Source organism: Pan troglodytes, chromosome 13 (assembly GCF_028858775.2).
Source record: "Pan troglodytes isolate AG18354 chromosome 13, NHGRI_mPanTro3-v2.0_pri, whole genome shotgun sequence".
Classification (NCBI taxonomy): Eukaryota; Metazoa; Chordata; class Mammalia; order Primates; family Hominidae; genus Pan; species Pan troglodytes.
Genome location: NC_072411.2, coordinates 101,853,123 through 101,872,601, shown reverse-complemented (window position 1 = coordinate 101,872,601; position 19,479 = coordinate 101,853,123). Strand labels below are relative to the sequence as shown.

Below are 19,479 nucleotides of genomic sequence, written 5' to 3'. Positions count from 1 at the left end.
TACCTGCCAACACTCCGAGATGGAGAAGGCTGGATCTGACATAATCGCACATAATACTGTTGTGACATCTAAGTACAATGATGATGATGTGAGAAGCATCATGAACCTGATTTTTTTTAACACTCATTATGTTACTTATTTTTATGCCACATTAGGCTAGAAACCAAATGTCCACATAAATGTTAATTTCCTCAAATCTGTGTTTAAAAATTATAATTAGAAAATAAAAAATAGATTTAAAAATTAATTTATTCCGTCAAAGTAGTTATTTAGTGATTATTTCACTACAGGAACAAAATTGGATCAAAATGGTGACATTTAATCCTTGCTACACGAAAAAAAAAAAAAAGCAGGTCCTGATTTTTTGGAAGCGAAATGTGTTTTCAAGGTTGAGTGGCCTAGAAAAAAAGGAAATGCGGAAGCCTGATCCATATTCGTTGTAACTTTGACTAAATGGGTATGCGCAAGGACTGTTTTTGTGCCGGGGTGGGTCCAGTTCACAGTCACGGGGGGCACTAATCCTCCAGGAGGGGATTTACCAGAAGGGTGTGTGTGAGTGCGTGTGTCCCTTCCAAGGAAACCAGAGAAGAGCCCCCTGCTGGTGCATGATCAATAGGCAAAGACCTGATCATTAGATTCCAATGCCCCTTTAAAGTCATTAATTGACTAGAGAATTGTGGAGGGTCTGGCGATACGGAAGAGCAAACGAAAAGGCAACACTGAGAAAAATCTGAAGCGTTCAAGGACGCCAGGCACGTGGTGCCGGGTCAGGAAGGGAGAGGCAGAGCCAGCCCGGGCGGTGTGCGGCTGGGGTGGGGCGCGCTCCGGGCGTCCGGGAGGCGGAGCCGGCGGCGGAGGCTGCGCGCGGGCCACGCGCGGCGGCGACTCGGGCTGGGCGGCCGCCCTGCCCCACCGCCCTTCGGCGCTCGCAGGTCCGCTCCCCTCCCAAACCGCAGAGCGGCAGGCGCGGCCGCTGGTTCGAGAGCTCGGCCGGGGCAGCGCAGCCGCCGGCCGCCCCTCGCTCCCAGGCGCCACAACCCCGCGCCCTCGCCGCTGCTGCGTCCCGCGAGACCTGTGGGGAGGCCGGGAGTCATTTCGGGTTCCCTTTCAGCCCACGTGGTCCTGGGACACTCCACCCAGGAACCTAGTCGGCACCGCGCAGGGAATCCCAGCAGCGGGGTTCTGGCCCCAGCACGCGTTGCGGCAGCCTGGCGAGCGTCCTTGCGGCCTCCAAGTGCCGGTGGGGTGCGTGCGCAGGGGGCAGGTGAACTGCTGCACTTTGCACTTGCTGGGCTAGGTTCTCCGCGGGTGGGGAGGCGCGGGGGCGGGGGACGGCCGCGTGTTTAATCTATCACCAGAGGTCATCCAATGGTAATTGAAGGATGAGCTGGGAGGACTAGGATCTCCCTGTCCCAAACACAGGGTGTTTTGGGGGGCTTGCGTTTGGGTCACTTTCTGAGCCTGGTACTGCCGCTCATTTCAGCTTCGCTGTGAAGGTGAATTTTTCTAACACCATCTTTGTGTGATTTAGCTGTCCACAGGGAATCAAAATGTGGAATGAGAGGATGAAACTAATCCTTTCTTTTGCACTGTTAGGGGTTGCCATAAACACCATTTGTTAAAAAGCATAATTATGTTGGGAAAGTGCCTGATGAGACAATTAAGCTGCATAAACACACTGAAAACAAATGAAAACCAGAAGACGCCCACACCCCTTGTGTAAAGCAATTTTTTGTTTACATAGAAACGAGAGGTCTGGGTTGCTTTATTACAACAATGTTATTAATATCTAGAAAAACCTAATGACAGAATTTTTATGAATTTTCAGTGATGAGATGATGGACATGATATGAAAACCTGCCTGCAAACCTGAGCTAGCTACGAAGCCTGAGCTCTCTCTAGGTTAAGATGATTAGGCCAACGAATGATCCTGGCGAACAAGCCAGTGGATTTATTGAGGGAGAGCACCATTATTTGCACCAGAGCACTTTTAGCTTAAACTCTAAAGTTTAACGCGTGTCTCAGAGTTAGACCACTGTGGTTGGTATCCCTCACACAGGGAACATTACCTGTCAGAAAAAGACCCTCATTAAATATTTGTTGAATGAATTCATGAGGGCCTCATCTGTTTTTAGTTATGGTATTTAAAAGAGACCAAAGTTATGAGGTCCTGAACTTGAAGAGGGAAATTATTTTCTTATTATTTTAAGATGTTTTAATTCCTTTAGATCATGAATATCATTTGAAGTATGGAAAGATGTGTCAAAAATGCTATTCTAGAGTACTAAAAAGTATCAAAGCAACCTCCAAAACCTGTATAATTAATTTTCAACAAAAATCACATTTTTGATATTATTGAATAATATGTATCAGAATATGTATCATCTTTCAAGTTACAGAATTTTGTAAAAAGACTTTAAACTGATTTAGAAACTTTGGTGGAACAAGGAGGAACTTAGACAATTGTCATGTAAACCATCCAAATGGCTTCCTTATTTATTTGTATAATGTCCATGGCATGGCCTGTAGACACTTTCATTTTTGCTGCAAGAATTTCTTTTATAAGAATCCACATATTAAATAATCTTCCTCATTTCCTTTTTCTGCATTTCCCCACTAAGTCTAGTTTAACAACAAAAAAAAACATACCCGTTTGTAAAATAGTACAGACCTTGAAAACAGGGATAAGGCTAAGGAAAACGATGCTTAAAATGGGATAACATACTTTAATGAAAAACTTTCACTTACATGATGAAATTCACGCTGAGGACCCTGCCAGGTATTTTCCAGTGTCGTTACAAGGTTTATATGTATGTGACCATGTACACATGGTTTCTTATTTTAGTCAATCTGGAGATTTTATGCTTTAGAATTTTTCTAGGAATGAAATAGTAAAGTGCTCATATTATGACTGCTTCGTTTCCAAAAAGTTATGATTTTTTTATAGTTAAAACATGAAAATATGAATCAACTCTAGAGACACATAAAATTTTTTCTCCTATTCCAGAAAAATCATGTCTTCTTCCAGAGTGGGGCTCCGTTTGGCTGCCTGTTTACTAAACGTTTCAGAAGCCGGAAGAAAATACATTGTTGAGAACATAGCAAAAGCAGCTCTTCTTGACAAAAATGGTAGGAAAAACAGACAATTGAAGCTGAATATTATAGTGTTTTGATAATTTAGTAATTTTTATACTGTGCACACTGTATCTACAGAACACTTTTCTTTCTTTCTTCCTGAATTTTCCTCCTTGCTCTTGAGCTGTTGCAGCTCTGCGCAACTCCAGGATACTGAGATAGCTCAGTTACTCAGATGTGCACATATGCTCTTTTCCAAATGTCTGCATACGCTCAGCAGCGCAGCTCTTAACATTTGCGTGTGAATCTCTGAGATGCGTGTTGTTCAGGATATTGACAGGCTCCTGGGGAGGATGTATTTACATAAAAGTATAATGTTTCCCTCATGGGTCGTTTATTTGATCATTAATAGAATGAGCATAATCGTACCTTATGCTTTTTATTGAGCAGGTTAAATGAAAAATAAACTTGCCAAATACCAACTACTTTTCCCAGCACTCCTGCCAGCAAAGCCCATGCAATCATTACAGTATTATTATTTCTACCCTGTTTTCTCTGTATAGACACTGTTAGGCAAGTGCACTTAAATGATGCGCGTAAGATCACTCAGCAATTTGGTGACGGAAGACTGGAACTCATGCCTCCTTATTCCCTCGGCTAGTATTACTATGAAAGATACTGCTCTTTAAAAAAACATTTCATTTTTTAAAATGTTCCTGTGGTGACACATGGTTAGGTATTATTTGTCTTTACTTTGACACACACACTAATACACACAACAGTGTATACAATCATTTAAATAGAATGCTGTTATTAAATCAATAACTTTTTGGCAACAGGTGAAACCAGCCCTAAAGCATTTCAGACAGTAAATTTTAATTTCCGATTGTCATTTTTAATGTGGTTACTGCTTTTCATAAGAAAGAAGTGTTTTCCCCCAACCCATTTTAACTGTGAGCACATTTAAGTTACTGTCTTGCAACTTTGCAGGAGCTAGAAATGTCTATGAAAATTCCTGATAATTGATGATAAGAAAACTTCTTTGAAGTTGGTATGCAGCTGTGATTTTGCATGCTTTTTGTGGAAAGAGCCAGCTCGGGCTCTTCATTGTCAGAAACAGCACATTTAATGGGATTGGGTTGCCTGTCTCTGTGATTAAGTGAATGTGCAGAGACATTTGTGGAAGACACACACTGATGGATGCCTGGGTCTCAACTCACAGTTTTTATCAGCTTATTAGTGGCAGCAGCTCAAATGGAATTATAGCTATTATACTCCATTACAAATACCAAACAATTTACTTCTGCTGAGATTCACACTGACAGCTCCTCTTGCCAGCAGTAATTTTTTTTCTATATGCATGCTTAAGAAATTGCAGGAGAGTGTTTTATTCTTTCAGCATTTGATTCAATTGAATCATATGAAACTGAGAATAAAAGCTTTTCAGGAGAAGATTTAGGATGAAAAAAAATTACATCATATCTCTTTTCTTCCAGGAGTTAGAGTATGTTGAAAAACTATATAAAATAGGAAGTTGCATGATCTTCTTCTTACTTCATCTTTTATAGTTTTCAAAATGCAAGGAAGGTAGCACTAGTTAAGAAAATGAACCTTTTTTTTTTTTACAAATATTTTAAAGGCATTTATTTTTAAGTGAGTGGAATAAAACCATATAAACTGTATTTTTTTTTCTAATTAAGCAATGTGAGCACATTTAAATGGCCTAGAAAGGTCTTAGGTAAAGGAATCTGAGTAATAAATTTTAGACCTACACCAGGGCAGGACTCTACAGATGCTCGTTTGGCCATGAGTGAGTGACATATGTTTATCTTCTCACATTATTAAAATTAATAGCGTAGGGCTGTTCTAAGCTCTGTAGTTCCTGGGTGTAACTTGTTTTTCCTTTCCTCTGAAAAGATTAATTGTTAAGCTGCCAGGGGACAAGGAGACAAGGTATAATAGCATAACCAAAGGTTTAATTACCGCCTGAAAACTTTTGTCCTTCACTTTGAATTTGCTTTTGTAGGCTTAAGGGGGACTTTTAAGGAGCCTGGGCCATGCTTGTAAACTTCAAAAATAACTCTAGGGTTATGTATGGCTGCCACACAAGGGAATGTCAGCTTTCTCCTCCAGGTTACACATATTCAAGAGAGTCACAAACCACCAAAAGCTGGAAGTTGTTAACATCTGAAGGCTGTTGGTGGCCTCCGAAAAGGAGATGGTGGACTCAGAACAGTTTCTAATGGACAGGTGCATGCGTCTCAAAAACCTCTGCTCTGGGCACTAATTGGTCTATTCTAGTTTTACCAGATGTCGGATCTTGACCCAAACAGTTTACTTTCTGGATTTTGGAAGGAAATATTGACAAGGCCTAGGTGATGAGATTGATAAGGAGCAGGATTTAGAGCCATATGATTTGGCTATTGAAGAAAGGAGCTACCATCTTAGACTGAGTTAAGGGAATTTTGGCAAATTCAGTAGCAAGTCCAAAAGAGCATCTCTTATAGACATCAAAAGCTTGTGTCTGAGCTGAGCCATCTGGTTATACAATAAGATGCTGTAAGAAAAGTGGACATTGCCTCTCATGAATTTCATGTTTATTCAATGTCACTTCCAAAAGTCACATCCCAGAATTTTTCCACTAAGCTAAATTTAAATATACCAGAAGAAATTAACTATTAAGGTTTTATCACAGAAAAAAAATTCTTGCACTTCTGTCTTGTTTTTTTTACAGGAAAGAAACATCTTCAAGTTTCAGTGCTCAATATATTTTCTGATCAAGACTACAACAGATCAGTCATTACAATAGCAACTTCTGTTGATAAGTTGGGTAAGATTTCAGTTTCTTTCTTTACATATATGTCTTTTTTTTTGGTGAGGGGTAGGCTTCAGGTAGACCTGAACATTCTCTAATCATTGATTTCCTCTGTAAACCTGAATACTCCCCTCTATTAAGTAAAGAGTCTACCACAAAACTACATTTAATCATTTTTCTGAACATGTAAATCTCAAACAGTCTCCATTTCCTCTTTGTTACAGTGAACCTTGGGGTCCAAGATTTCATAACTTTTTTTTTTTTTTTTTTTTTTTTTTTTTTTTTTGCTGAAGGTGATCACATATCCTTTGGGGTTAAGAAAAGACATCTTCAGGTTTTAGCCTGTGAAGTAATAGTGTTGAAGTCAGCTTTCATTTCACTGCTAAGCTGGCATGGAATGAAACATGCTAAGCAGTGCATTCTGGGTTGGGAGCTTGAGATCTGGAGTTGGGCCATGAGTTGACATGTCTTATAGGGACATTGTAAGGTTTAGTAGAGAGCTTACAGATAACTTCAGCAAGCATAGGACAGATTATCTTTTTTTTTTTCGAGACAAGAGTCTCACTCCATCACCCAGACTGGAGTGCAGTGGCCCGATCTCGACTCACTGCAACCTCTGCCTCCCGGGTTCAAGCAATTCTCATGCTTCAGTCTCCTTTGTAGCTGGAATTACAGGCACACACCACCATACCTGGCTAACTTTTTATATTGTTTTCAGTAGAGATGGGGATTTGCCGTGTTGGCCAGGCTGGTCTCAAACCCCTGACCTCAAGTGATTTGCCTGCCTCAGCCTCCCAAAGTGCTGGGATTATAGGATTGAGCCACTGAGCCCGGCCTGGACAGATTATCTTGAATGTTGTCTTAATACAGGATAAAAATCTGCTTTTTCCTCTATTGCTAAAATGGTCATACTGTATTACTAATGAAAACTCAGAGTAATATCACAAAACTCTTAGGTGTCTATAATATGCATTTAGTTATAATAATTCAATGAAAAATATAATTAGTGGATAAGAGCAAAACTAAAATAAGTAAGCTTTAAAAAATTTATGCGAAAAAAAAATTTATGTGTTTGGGCACAGTGGCTCATGCCTATAGTTTCAGCACTTTGGGAGGCCAAGGTGGGAGGATTGCCTGATGCCAGGAGTTTGAGACCAGCCTGGGCAACATAGCAAGACTCAGTCTCTAAAAAATAAAAAATAAAAAAAAATTATGTTTGTGTATCTATTTTAATGTAATTACTCATAAGGCATTCTGAAAATAAGGAATTTGATTAGATTAATTGGAGACAATTGAAAAAATTTAAAGTAAACAATTGTAAAAAAAATCAAATAGTATAAGACCAATAAATCTTGTATAATTCTCCCACTTTGGGGAGGAAAAAGCTGGAAGACATGTCAAGTTTTATGACTATTGGGAGGTGGGATGAGGGGAAAGGTTAGATTTTGTATTTTTCATTATTTGGACAAAAAATCTTCTATACAGATTACAGAAGAAAAGCAACTAGTGGACCAACAAAATCGTAGCTTTTTCTTTAGATGTAGTTGAAAGCTGAATGATTGTTTTTCACAATTTTGCATTTTTAGGCAGTTCTGTTCTGGCTGCCTGCCTAGAGGCCTTCCAGGCTATCGATATGGAAGTTCAAGAGGGAATCCACCCTTGCCTGGGAGCAGTGGTCTTGATTCCGATTTACCCTCTCTCTGGTGTCACAGTGGAAGAGTGTGGAGTGGTGGCCAGAAGTAAGAGAAAGTTTGGGGTTATGTGTTCTTTCTTACTGGAAACCATTTTTACAAATGAAATAGCTTGTGAGAATCAAATCACTCCTCAGCCCCCGGGAAAAGTTGATCTTGAAGAACTGTATCAACAATACACTGTGTGTTTGTGACACACCCCTCCACTTCCTACCCCATGACATTATGGAACACTAAATGTTGTGGGATATGGCAAAAAGAAAAAAAATCAATAATTTTATCCCTTACAAATTCACAGTAGATCTTGAGGAAACAATAGTAGTTTCTAGTAAGTCTTTTAGGCTCTTCAGGGCAGAACGATGGTGTGTTTTGCCTATCTATCTGTGTCCTATTTTCTTGAGCAGGGGTAATGATGAGGTTGAAAATCCACTTAAACGTTAACTCTTACCCCTTTTTCCTCTGACTTTTTTTTTTTTCCTTTTTTCCCTGTGCACAACTCTCTCTAAGATTTTCTTTAGAGCTGAACTGCCACTTGAATGATTTCAGCCCCAGGGGTAAGGTTAATTTGGAAAAATTTGAGCTATGTCACTTGAGGTGTTTTTGAATTAGGCAAATTGGGAGAAAAGAAAGACCTTTTGCCTGGACTGTCTAACTGTACCATGGTTAATTACAAGATGCAGAGGCTTATAATCTTCGGGGAAAAAAAGCCGCCTTAGGATAATTGCATTCTTTTCTGTATGACCTCAGAAATCCCTCTATGATGTTGCCTCATTTTTAATTAATGGTGAATTGTCTAACATTTGGGATGTAGATTTGGACTTTAGCTGAGCTACATTAAGCACCAGAAATAGGAAATGAGACTTGCTTCCAAAGGAGTACCTCACTACTTATGCTGCATTTTATGTGACCTGACAGTTGAAGGGTTATCCAAGGGAAATCTTGGCCCCAGACTTGCTTTACGTTTTATCCAAGAAAGAGTTAAAATTCAGCATGGGGGGGTGGGGAAATATGTTCCACACAAAAATGAAGAGTTCAGAATTGTCCAGACCAGAATAATGATTTTAATTGTCTTCAAAACAATTATGGACAATTACATTAAATCTCAAATTAGCTAGTACATGAAGTTCTTCATTACATCAGGACTGGTCCACCCCAGATGTTCATCTTGTGTAGGAGACAGTTGAGAATCAGTGAGTCTGGACACAAGATTTCTCCCTTCCCTTGCCCTTTGCTTCATTGGCAGCTACTGTACCTCATGATTTAAACATGGACATTTGTAATTAAATGAGAGCTCAGCTGCATTCTTGAACTAATTTATAACATTTGATTTGAAATGTAATAGCTTCAATCTTCATCTGATTAAAAACAGTCCTATACTGTACATGGTTACTATTTTGATGCTCTAACATGCAGTTTTTATTTTTACATTCCCTTTTCTACACAGCTGTTCATCTAATATCATCCAAATTTTTTTTAAGTTTTTTTTTTTTTTGTAACAGCATGCTCAGGCATTCTTATGAGGCAGAAGTATTCGCATTCTAGGATCCCGCTGTTCTTAGAACAGTGAAAGGATGTTTTTCCGTAGAATAAGGCTTTCCCAGAGAAACCAGCTTTAACATAATAATCAGCTAACTTTCTCTGGACAAAGGGCAATAAATAGCATCCCAGTGACATAAAAGAGTTGATACTGATATGTGTAATTTATGTATACTTTGTATGCAAAAATGCTGAATAACGTATTTCAGAACTTTTTAATATCAGCTATAAGTTTGCTTATAGCTTCAGGAAGAGGTTCTTAAGGTGGGTCCAGGATGAGGTTGTTAAGGTGGGTCCAAAGTTGGTATTCAGAGGATTTATAAATAACTGTCAACAATTTTTGCAAGTTTTTACGCATGTGCATTGTGTATATATACATAGAGACATACACTCACACATAATTTTGCATATCATTTTAGTTTGAGGACTTTTAGAATAAAGGGAACAGTGATGCAGAGGCCCAGAGGTGAGGGCAGCCTGAACTTGAGCACCTGCAAAGGACTTCAGTATGGCTGCATGGAACTTAGAGGTGTGGAATGGGAAAGACATTCCTGGGAATGTTATGAAATGAGGCTCAAGAGGTAATCAGCGGCCAGATTATGAAGTTTTACTTTTTAAAAATTTTTTGAGATGGAGTCTTGCTCTGTCGCCCAGGCTGGAGTACAGTGGTGCAATCTCGGCTCACTACAACCTCCGTCTCCCAGACTCAAGTGATTCTCATGCCTCAGCCTCCCAAGTAGCTGGGACTACAGGTGTGCACTGCCATACCCAGCTAATTTTTTTTTTTTTTTTGTATTTTTAGTAGATATGGGGTTTTGCCATGTTAGCCAGGCTAGTCTTGAACTCCTGACCTCAAGCAATCTGCCGGCCTCGGCCTCCCAAAGTGCTGGGATTACAGGCATGAGCCACCGCGCTTGGCTAGATTATGAAGTTTTAGATGTTAGGTTGAAGGGTTCAAATCTTATGCTAAAGGCAGTGGTAACCACTGAAGTGTTTTAAGCAAGAAAATTATATGATTGGCTTTCAGTTTTAGAAAGATCACTCTGCCTGCATGATAGAGAATGGACAGGAAGCAGGCTGACCAGTTTGGAAGGATGATATTGGCCTAAGAGAATAGACAATGGACAGATTCCATGGGCTGTTGCTGGTGAGGGACAGAGCAGTGGTGTGATAATGTTATAACTTAAAATGACAGAAGAAAGGAGGTTTGAGGGAAAGAGCATGAATAGATTTTTTTTTACATGCTGTCATTTGACAGCATGTAAAAGGTTGGCAGAGGTAAAATAATAATAATGTTCTGAATGATTCATCGTGAACAATGTTTACATAGGTATAATAATGTAACCACTAACTATTGGTCCAAATTTTGATATAAATATATTGAGAGGATGGTTGGTTATACAGTTTAGAGCTCAGGTGAGATGTAGATCTAGTCTATATTTATTTAAAGCTTACAGGTTTTTTTCCCAATATTTTGGACATTGGTATTTATTTATTTATTTATTGAGACAGTCTCGCTGTGTCACCCAGGCTGGAGTGCAGTGCACTATCTCGGCTCACTGCAAACCCCGCCTCCTGTGTTCAAGCCATTCTCCTGTCTCAGCCTTCCCAGTAGCTGGGATTACAGGTGTGAGCCACTGCATCTGGCTGGTTTTCATTTTCTATAAAAACTCACAATTGATCTATTAGGCTACATCCCATTATTATCACTATTAGGTCTCTAAGTTTTTTTTTTTTTTTTTAAGACAGGATCTCGCTGGGTTGGCCAGGCTGGAGTGCAGTGGCACGATCCCGGCTCACTGCAACCTCTGCCTCTCTGGTTCAAACAATCTTCCCACCTCAGCCTGCTGAGTAGCTGTGATCACAGGTGCATGCCACCACACCTGGCTCATTTTTGTATTTTTTATAGAGACAGGTTCTTGTCATGTTGCCCAGGTGGGTCTTGAATTCCTAGGCTTAAGCAATCCCCACCTCAGCCTCTCAAAGTGCTGGGATTACAGGCATGAGCTACTGCCCCTAGCCAGGTCTCTAAAATTATTTCCTTTCCTCCTCCTCTCTCTTTCTTTTTTCTTCCTTCCTTCCCTCTCTTTCTTTCTATTTGTTTTTGTCAAAATGATACAGGCATGTAGCTAAAAATCGCATACTGTAGGGGGGTTTATTCTAAAAATTCTAAGTACCTATCTAACCCCCTTTACCTCCTACCATACACACACTTCAATTTCCTTCTCCTCAGAGCCAGCCGAGTACTTTCTACTCTTTTACCTTATTGATTTAACTCTAGATATCAAAATACCACACTTACACTGGTACGTCCTGGTCTTTCAGTTTTAGGCATTATCTATTGACTTCTTACTGTGGAATATGAAAATTTAGCTTCCCCTTACCCCACCTCTCATCTCTAACACACACACACACTCACACAAACACAGATACACACCACTCACACTTCCCAATCTTCCAACCTCTCAACATATTTATATCAAAATTTGGGTCAATAGTTAGTGGTTACATTATTATAACTGTGTAAACATTGTTCACAATGAATCATTTAGAACATTATTATTATTTTACCTTTTCTGCATAACTTTATACTTTTGCTGGAGTTGGTCATTATCTTTTTGATCATTTGTTTGCTTAGTGTTTTATATACTTACCACTGGTTTAGCTCCAAATTCTCTGTCAATAGTTGCATCTCTCCATGCATTCAGATAGAACACTTCATGCATTCATTGAGGGTTCTATCAATTCCATCTTCTTAAAGAAGTATCTTCTAGAATACTCTGACCTGTTCCAGTTAGGACTAGCTGCCCTCAGTGTGTTGAGGATAACTGTCTTCATAGGATCTCCCTCAGCCATCATCATGACTTTCATCTTTCTCCATGTTGGATGCCCTGGTCCTCAACCTGAATCCCATGTCTTCTCTTTCTCTTTTTTTACTTTCTTGGTTTATGGTGTCGTTTTGGTGGAACACATCCTTTAGTAGCTTTCTGAAAAAAAATGAAGTACATTGGTGACCCTTTGCCTGTCAGAAAGTGCCATTATTCTACCTTCACACTGAATTGTTAGTTTGTCTTGCTATAGAATTCCAGGTTAGAAATAACTTTTCTTTAATTTAAAGATGTTGTGTCACTGAGTTCTTGTTTCCACATTGCTATTGAGACTTCTGAAACCATTATGACTCCTTATTTTTTGTATGTGATCTTTCATTTCTCTCTGGAGGCTTGTGAGGTCTTTGCTTGGTTCCCAGTGTTCTGAAATTTCCCTGAAGTGCTTTTGTATGGGTCTGTTTCCATCCATTATCCTGGATACTTGGTGAGTCCTTTTATTCTTTGCAACTGTTGCCATCAGTGCTGGACAATTCTTTTGAATTATTCCATTGATGATTTCTTCCATTTTCTCAGTTCTTTCTAAAAGCGCCATTATTTGGAGATTAGAACTCTTTTACTGGTCCTCTACATTTACTTTCTTTCTTATTTTCCATCACTCTATTTTTATAACACTTTCTGGCAAATTTCGTCTACTTGCTGTCCCAGCCTTCCATAAGTTTTTATGGCTTCTATATTAATTTCCAAGTGCTTTCATTTACTCTGTAAATGTTCCTTTTATTTTACTTTTCAAGAGAACATCCTGGTTTTATTTCATGAACGTATCATTAATGGATCATTTCGGTTTCTTCTTCCTGTATAGTCTCCCCTCACCTTGTCCCTTTCACCCTGTTGCTTTTGCCTGTTTTTTTTTTTTAAAGGCTTTCCTTAAATGTTTGATAATGCCGTGTTGGCTGCTTATTCTGAGTGGATGCTGGAAGGCTGAACGGACACTCCAGGTGTGCAGGTGGGGTTTGTCAACTGTAGGCTGACATGGCTGGGTCATTTCTTTGGGGAACTCATACTTCAGTATTTTTTTGGTCTTTCCTCTTGAGCTGTTCAAGTTCCCCAGAGGAGGATCTTCCAGTGTCCAGCCTTGAGTGGAGACACCACTGCCAGTGTTTTAGAAGCTGAGTTGCACAAAAGGGCTGAAAAAATCTCAACGTTTAGATTGTCAATATAAATGTTCTTTTAATTCCTCTCTTTTCATTACTCACCCCAGCCCTCAGCTGTGTCCATATTCCCCAGCCCAGACACCTTGTGTTTTACCTCTTACATATTCTGCCAGGGTGTGGCAGGGCAGGTGCCTGTCTGTGTGGATCAGGGATGGGCTCTGACCACTGCTGAAGCCGACTTCCCACCCATCTTCTGGTTTTGAGCTTCCCCTTTGCCTTCCCTCCCAAAGTGGGGCTGCTGGTTCTGCCCTCTATCAGGCGTCTGTGGGATGCCTCAGGTGCTTCTCTGCTGCTCCACTTGCTGCCTTGAGTCTGCCGAATCACATCCCCCTCACACGTTTTCTCTGCAGCTTCCAGTGCGATTGCCTCCTCTTTATTTCTGTTGGTTTGAGTTAATGCTTGGGAAAAAAATTTCTTTACCATTTTTTTCCTTGGTGTTTTTGGGAAGAAATGAAAGTAAACATATGGATCCACATTTTCATGTTTTCCTGGAAGTCCCTACTTCTTTTGGCAATTTTAAATCATCTTGGATCTTTCAGGAACAATGCATTCACCTCACTTGGAATCATTGGTAAATTTTCAGGAGCATTCTTCTTTTGTCTGACTTCTACTCAGTATTGAAGATATTTAGTCTGATTTTCTGGACTTCTATCAAGTTTCTATAGACAATTTCTCTGCAGGATACTGTGGACCCTGATGCTTCTTGTATGTGTTCCACATCTTCCTCACTCTGTGCTTTCACATGCTGGACCCAGTGTCTCTGTAACATGACCCTGTTGCCTGTTGACACACAAATTTTCATGAGAAGGATTGAGTGATGAGAGAGGGGAGGGGTCAGCGCAGAAGATTCTTAGGCAAATTCTCCCAATGCCTTGACGGTGAAAATAGGCTTACCTAACATGTAGGCTCATAATATTCAGCTGCAAGAGTCTAGACCATAGTTAATGAATTTTATAAATGATACGGAAACTTGCTTTTTGTTTCATGTCATTGATCAAATGAATGTTTGCACAATGCCATATCAACTAAGGTCATTATTTAGAGAACTGGAAAGATAAATGCTAGCCATGTAAGCTACATGAATAAAGAAATAGTGCTGGCATGATTGATACTTATTGTTTTGATTTTTAAAAAAAAATATAAAACATTAAGGACTTTGATCAGAATGATCAGCCTTGTAGATTTTTTTCAATTATTCTTATGACTTGGAGGATGTGTGCCATGACACATTCACACAGCGTCAACACTCCCATGGTAGTCTTGAGACCCTTTGATTACCTTATTACAGATTGTCAAAACATGGGCTGATCTGGCAAATCAGGAACAACTTTTCACTTTGAGAATTTCTACTCTGATTCTCCAGTTGCTATGGAGATTGTCTCATAAAACAGTGTTGGATTTGGTTGAGATCAGTCAGTTTAGATGCTGGGTTCTGATATAGTTCTAACCACCATCAACACTACCCTCATTGCCATAGCATAAAAACAATAGTTGATTTTACAAATGTGTGTAAACATATTTAGGGCATAGCATTTAGTTGAAGAATTACAGGAATACTGCCACCACAGAAAAATCTTAGAAAACAAGGGATTGTGCATTGGGAAAGTACTTAAAATATTAAGATTGATTTCCAGTGACTTTAGTACATTTTAACTATGAAGGAGAGTTACCGGGTTGCTCATAAATGCATATTGCCACAGGCTGAATAAATGCAAGAGGAGTCTACCAACTACTGTAAAACAGAGGTACTAATGAAGAAGGAAAGGCCAAATGGGAGAACTGGGATAAACAAACTTAATCTTCCATGACCAGCAGTTATGGATGAACTCAGCCATACTTGAAAAAGCTGCACTCTTTTCTCTTACTGTGGCTCTGCTACAACCTGCAGTGTGAGTGAGCAAGCAAGTTAACCCCATCGGGCAATACTTGGCCTGTGGGGGACCAGAGCTGGTGGATAAATGCTTGCCTCTTTTGTCCCTGAGATGGACAATTCTGAGGCCCATCTCAGCAGGATTGAGTCCCAGTTGCTCACAGCTTGTTACCATACCCTGCTATGGACTTTTACTTCTTCCCTGTATCACTCTTCCTTTTTTTTTGAAACAGGGTTTGCTTTGTCACCCAGGCTGAGTGCAGTGGCATGATTGCGGCTCACTGTAGCCTTGACCTTCCAGACTCAAGTGATCCTGCCACCTCCACCTCCCGAATATCTGGAACTACAGCATGTACCACCATGCCTGGTTAATTTTTGTATTTTTTGTAGGATGGGGTCTCCCTGTGTTGCCCAGGCTGGTTTCAAACTCCTGGGCTCAAGGGATCTGCCCACCATGGCTGGCCCCCTGTCTCACTCTTGATATAAAAGCAATAGGGTTTATTGAAATATTGACAAGTGGCTGGGACTGGTGGCTCATGCCTATAATCCCAGCACTTTGGGAGGCCAAGGTGGGAGGATTGTTTGAGCCCAGGAGTTCAAGACCAGCCTGGGCAACATAGGGAGACCTCGTCTCTACAAAGAATAAAAATAAAAAACATTAGCTGGGTGTGGTAGTGTGTGCCTGTAGTCTTAGTTACTTGGGAAGCTGAGATGGGAGGATCCCTTGAGCCCAGGAGTTTGAGGCTGCAGTGAGCCATGATGTGCTACTTGTACTCCAGCCTGGGCAACAGAGCGAGACCCTATCTCAAACACAAAACAAACAAACAGAAAAAGAAATATCAACAAGAATAAATATCTTATAAGAATCTCCTAATTGGAACAGATGGGGGGATACATGAAATCCATGCTGCCTGACTATACACTTCTTGTAATTGTTTCCCAATCTAGAAGACACAGTTGAGATTTACAGTTAAAAATTAGGAGCCCCCTCCCCAGCCAACCACTTCACCTAGGTAAAAGGTCTCTTAAGACACTCAGTGTTAAACCAGGAGTCATTGTGGGAGACATCAAACATTCACCCCTTACTAACAAAGGGAGCCCCGGGGGGCCTCAAAGTTGAGGAGTTTTAGGTTTTCTGATTTTCAGTAGATATCTACAACACTCAGAGTTTGGTATTTTATATGATTGCTGATAGTGTTTTAGAGATTGTGGATCTAGTAGGGGTTTATAGCAACTGACTGAATACTAGGCCCTGGTATTTTTGAGCTCAGGCCCCATAACTGTGGAGATGTTTTTCCTGAATCCCTTTTCCTTTTATCTTTCCTTCCTAGCTTTTATAGTGGCTTCTAGTGTCAAGGCCACTAGGATTAGAAAACTCTGAAGAAATGATATAATGATGTTAATGACATTGATGGGCTTGTAGATTAAGTGCAAGTCTCTCCACACCGTCATGCACCCACCAACCCATCCACCTGTTTTCTATTGGTAGAGTAAGAGTGTGCTTCTCGGGAGACTCACAGCCTGCAATAATAATGACAACAATGTATTATGATATTACAATAATTATAACATCATTATCATTTATTATGTGACTATTAAAGTTACATAGGTTGAATAATTCATTCTCCAATTTCAATTACCCAAACATATGTAGTAAGATAATATTTTCCGATACTAATTGTTGTGCTTTTCTTTTCCCCGTAGCCTGTGCAGGACTGTCTGAGTTACCTACCTTGAGGGGATTATAGGATTGTTATAGTGACAATGCAGAAGTAACAGTGTTCATGTTTGATTTATTTATTTATTTTAGAGACAGGAACTTGCCTGTTGCCCAGGCTGGAGTGCAGTAGTGCAATCCTAGCTCACTGCAGCCTTGACCTCCTGGGCTCAAGTGATTCTCCTGCTTCAGACTCCTGAATAGCTAGGACTACAGGCATGTATCACCATGTCCAGCTAATCTTTAAATTTTTTTTTTGTAGAGACAGGGTCTTGCTATGTTGCCCAGGCTGGTCTGGAACTCCTGGCCTCAAGTTATCCTCCTGCCTTGGCTTCCTAAAGCTCTGGGATTATAGGCATGAGCCACCACACAGCTAGAATTTCTGCCAATCGAAAGCAGAGGCTTTGGGAAAGCAGTGCACAAAGTTTATATAGTGTAGCAACGAAATTAGAAAGAGAGTAGAGAAAGAAGAAGGTCACTTCACTCCCTCCCCTCAGGGAAATAAGAGTATTGGGGTGGGTTTAAGAGGAGAGCGTGACAAATAATACATGTCTTCCTTTCCCACATTTGGAACCAGTCCCACAGAAGAGAAAGGCAGATGAGAAATGGAGACTACAATAACTTTATTACTGATAAAACTAGTATTGGCGGCTGGGACTACCCTACCAGAGAATTAGACTAACCCAGCCAGTCACAGGCAGTACCAGGCAGCCAAGGCCTGAGGCTGGACAGCTTTATGGCGAGGAGGAGTGGCCTGTAATGTGTGTTTCCTGCTGAAAACCAGCTCCTAAGAAGGAAGAGGGAGGCAGGGTGGGCCTGTGCACATCCAGTTTCTCTCCCAAACTTCCCATCAGAGAATGAAAGTTAGGAGGGAGCGAGGCTGGTGTTTTAGTTTACTAGGGCTGTAGTAACAAAGTACCACAGTCTGGGTGGCTTAAACCACAGAGATTTATTGTCTCACAATCCTGGAGGCTAGAAGTCCGCGATCAGGGTGGCAGCAGGGTTGGTTCCTTCTGAGAGGTGTGAGGGAGAACCTGTCCCATCTTGGCTTGCACTTGACCTTCCTCATGGTCACGTGGCATTCTTTCTGTATATTGTCTGTGTCCCAATTTCCCCTTTTTATGAGGACCCCAGTCATATTGGATTAGGGACCCAACCTACTGTAGTATGACCTCATCTTAACTCATTACATCTGCAATGACCCTATTCCAGAATAAGGTCATATTCTGAGGTACTGGGAGCCAGGACTTCAACATATGCATTTTTGGAGAATGCAATTCAGCCTGTAACAGACAGCAAGATGAGCAGAGCTCTCTCCATGTGGAAGAAAACATCAGTAATGGGCGGAAAGCATTTTTCTCCAAAACATAGTTGAAAGAGGTTGGAGAAGGGTGTGTGAAAATGGTCGTTATCTGAAAGGTGGGGATATGAAAAGGGGGAGGGCAGGACTTGACTCCTTTGGCGGGCAAATGGTGAGAGGTAGTGCCAGCTTTGAGACCACTGAGAGATTATTGTGTGTTGTCTGTGGCCAGCAGCCAAGAAGAGGCTTGAGAGCTGAACACACACAAGGAAAGCAAAGTAACTCGTGCAAAGCATTTGTGTGTCCTTCTGAGGAGCACCAAATAGGTGGAAGAGCCAAGTTAACTCTTTGTTGCTGTGGGGAGTAGGCTTAATGCTGAAGGCTATTTATACATTGCTGATATGTTATCCAGCAGAAGGATTCCTGGCCATCCCCAAGGCTTTGCCATGACCCATCTGAACTACTCTTTGGGGAACCTTTAGCATCTCTATAGCTTCTCTGAAAGAGAGTGAGAGGTCCTTAACAAGCGAGGAGCAATATATGCAAGTGAAAGGTCAATACCAATTCCACCCACTCAGGATGTATATGTGTAGATCTGCCTGTCAGTCTCTGATCAGCATGAACTAACCAATAACATCACATTCCACTGTGGTTAGACAGGGAAGCAAGATGGGAAGTGGGCAGGATAAGAATTTGAAACTGGACACACTGGCTCATGCCTGTAATCCCAGCACTTTGGGAGGTCGAGGCAGGTGGATTGCTTGAGCTCAGGAGTTCCAGACCAGCTTGGGCAACACTGTGAGACTTCATCTTTGCAAAGAATTTTTAAAAAATTAGCCAGGTGTGGTGCTGTGTACCTCTAATCTCAGCTACTTGGTAGGCTGAGGTGGGAGGATTGCTTGAGTCTGGAAGGCAAGGCTGCAGTGAGCTGTGATGGTGCCACTGGACTCCAGCCTGGGAAACAGAGCAAGACCCTGTCTTAAAAAAAAAAAAAAAAATTAAGGAGCTGACCAATCTGAGTTCAAATCCCACGTCTGCTACTTGTTTGCCAACTGGCTTGAGAAAATTTTTTAGTCTCTTCTTTTTCAGTCTCTAAGAGTTTTTGTATCTGTAAAATGGGAGAATAATATCATCCTATCAGGATGGTTATGATAATTGATGACTGTGTAAAGCCCCAGGTCCTCTGCCTCCTACCAGCTGTCATTATTTTTAGTGATTCTCCATTGCCTTCTGGAGGGGGTACAGAGCAGTTGGAGCCCAGGAGAGTCCCTTTCACCATAAAGAGAGTGGATCCCCCTTTTCTGTTTTATGTATCAAGATTCCAAATAAGGTACCTTCTGAGAAAAGGGATTGCACAGCAAGATGTTAGAAAATCACTTGAGCAAGAGATGTCTGAAGTGCTTTCAGCTCTGAAATTTAAGTTCTATAGCAGACAG

General features: G+C 40.8%; 1 protein-coding gene across 20 annotated transcripts in view; it reads left to right on the top strand.

Moving 5' to 3' along the window:
- The first annotated feature begins 828 nt into the window (after positions 1-828).
- Positions 829-19,479, top strand: part of FTCDNL1 (formiminotransferase cyclodeaminase N-terminal like) — a 187,319-nt gene continuing 168,668 nt past the window's right edge. For 7 of the 20 annotated variants that reach the window (XM_063790647.1, XM_024355014.2, XM_063790651.1 and 4 more), the window contains exons 1-4: positions 839-1,264; positions 3,008-3,129; positions 5,810-5,905; positions 7,477-7,629. In XM_063790647.1, the coding sequence (XP_063646717.1) occupies positions 3,015-3,129; positions 5,810-5,905; positions 7,477-7,629 (364 nt within the window). In that variant the 5' untranslated portion in view covers positions 839-1,264; positions 3,008-3,014. Of the gene's footprint in view, positions 1,265-3,007; positions 3,130-5,809; positions 5,906-7,476; positions 7,630-19,479 lie in introns of all 20 variants that reach the window. The other 13 variants (XR_010149828.1, XM_063790649.1, XM_024355012.2 and 10 more) reach the window with 8 other exon arrangements.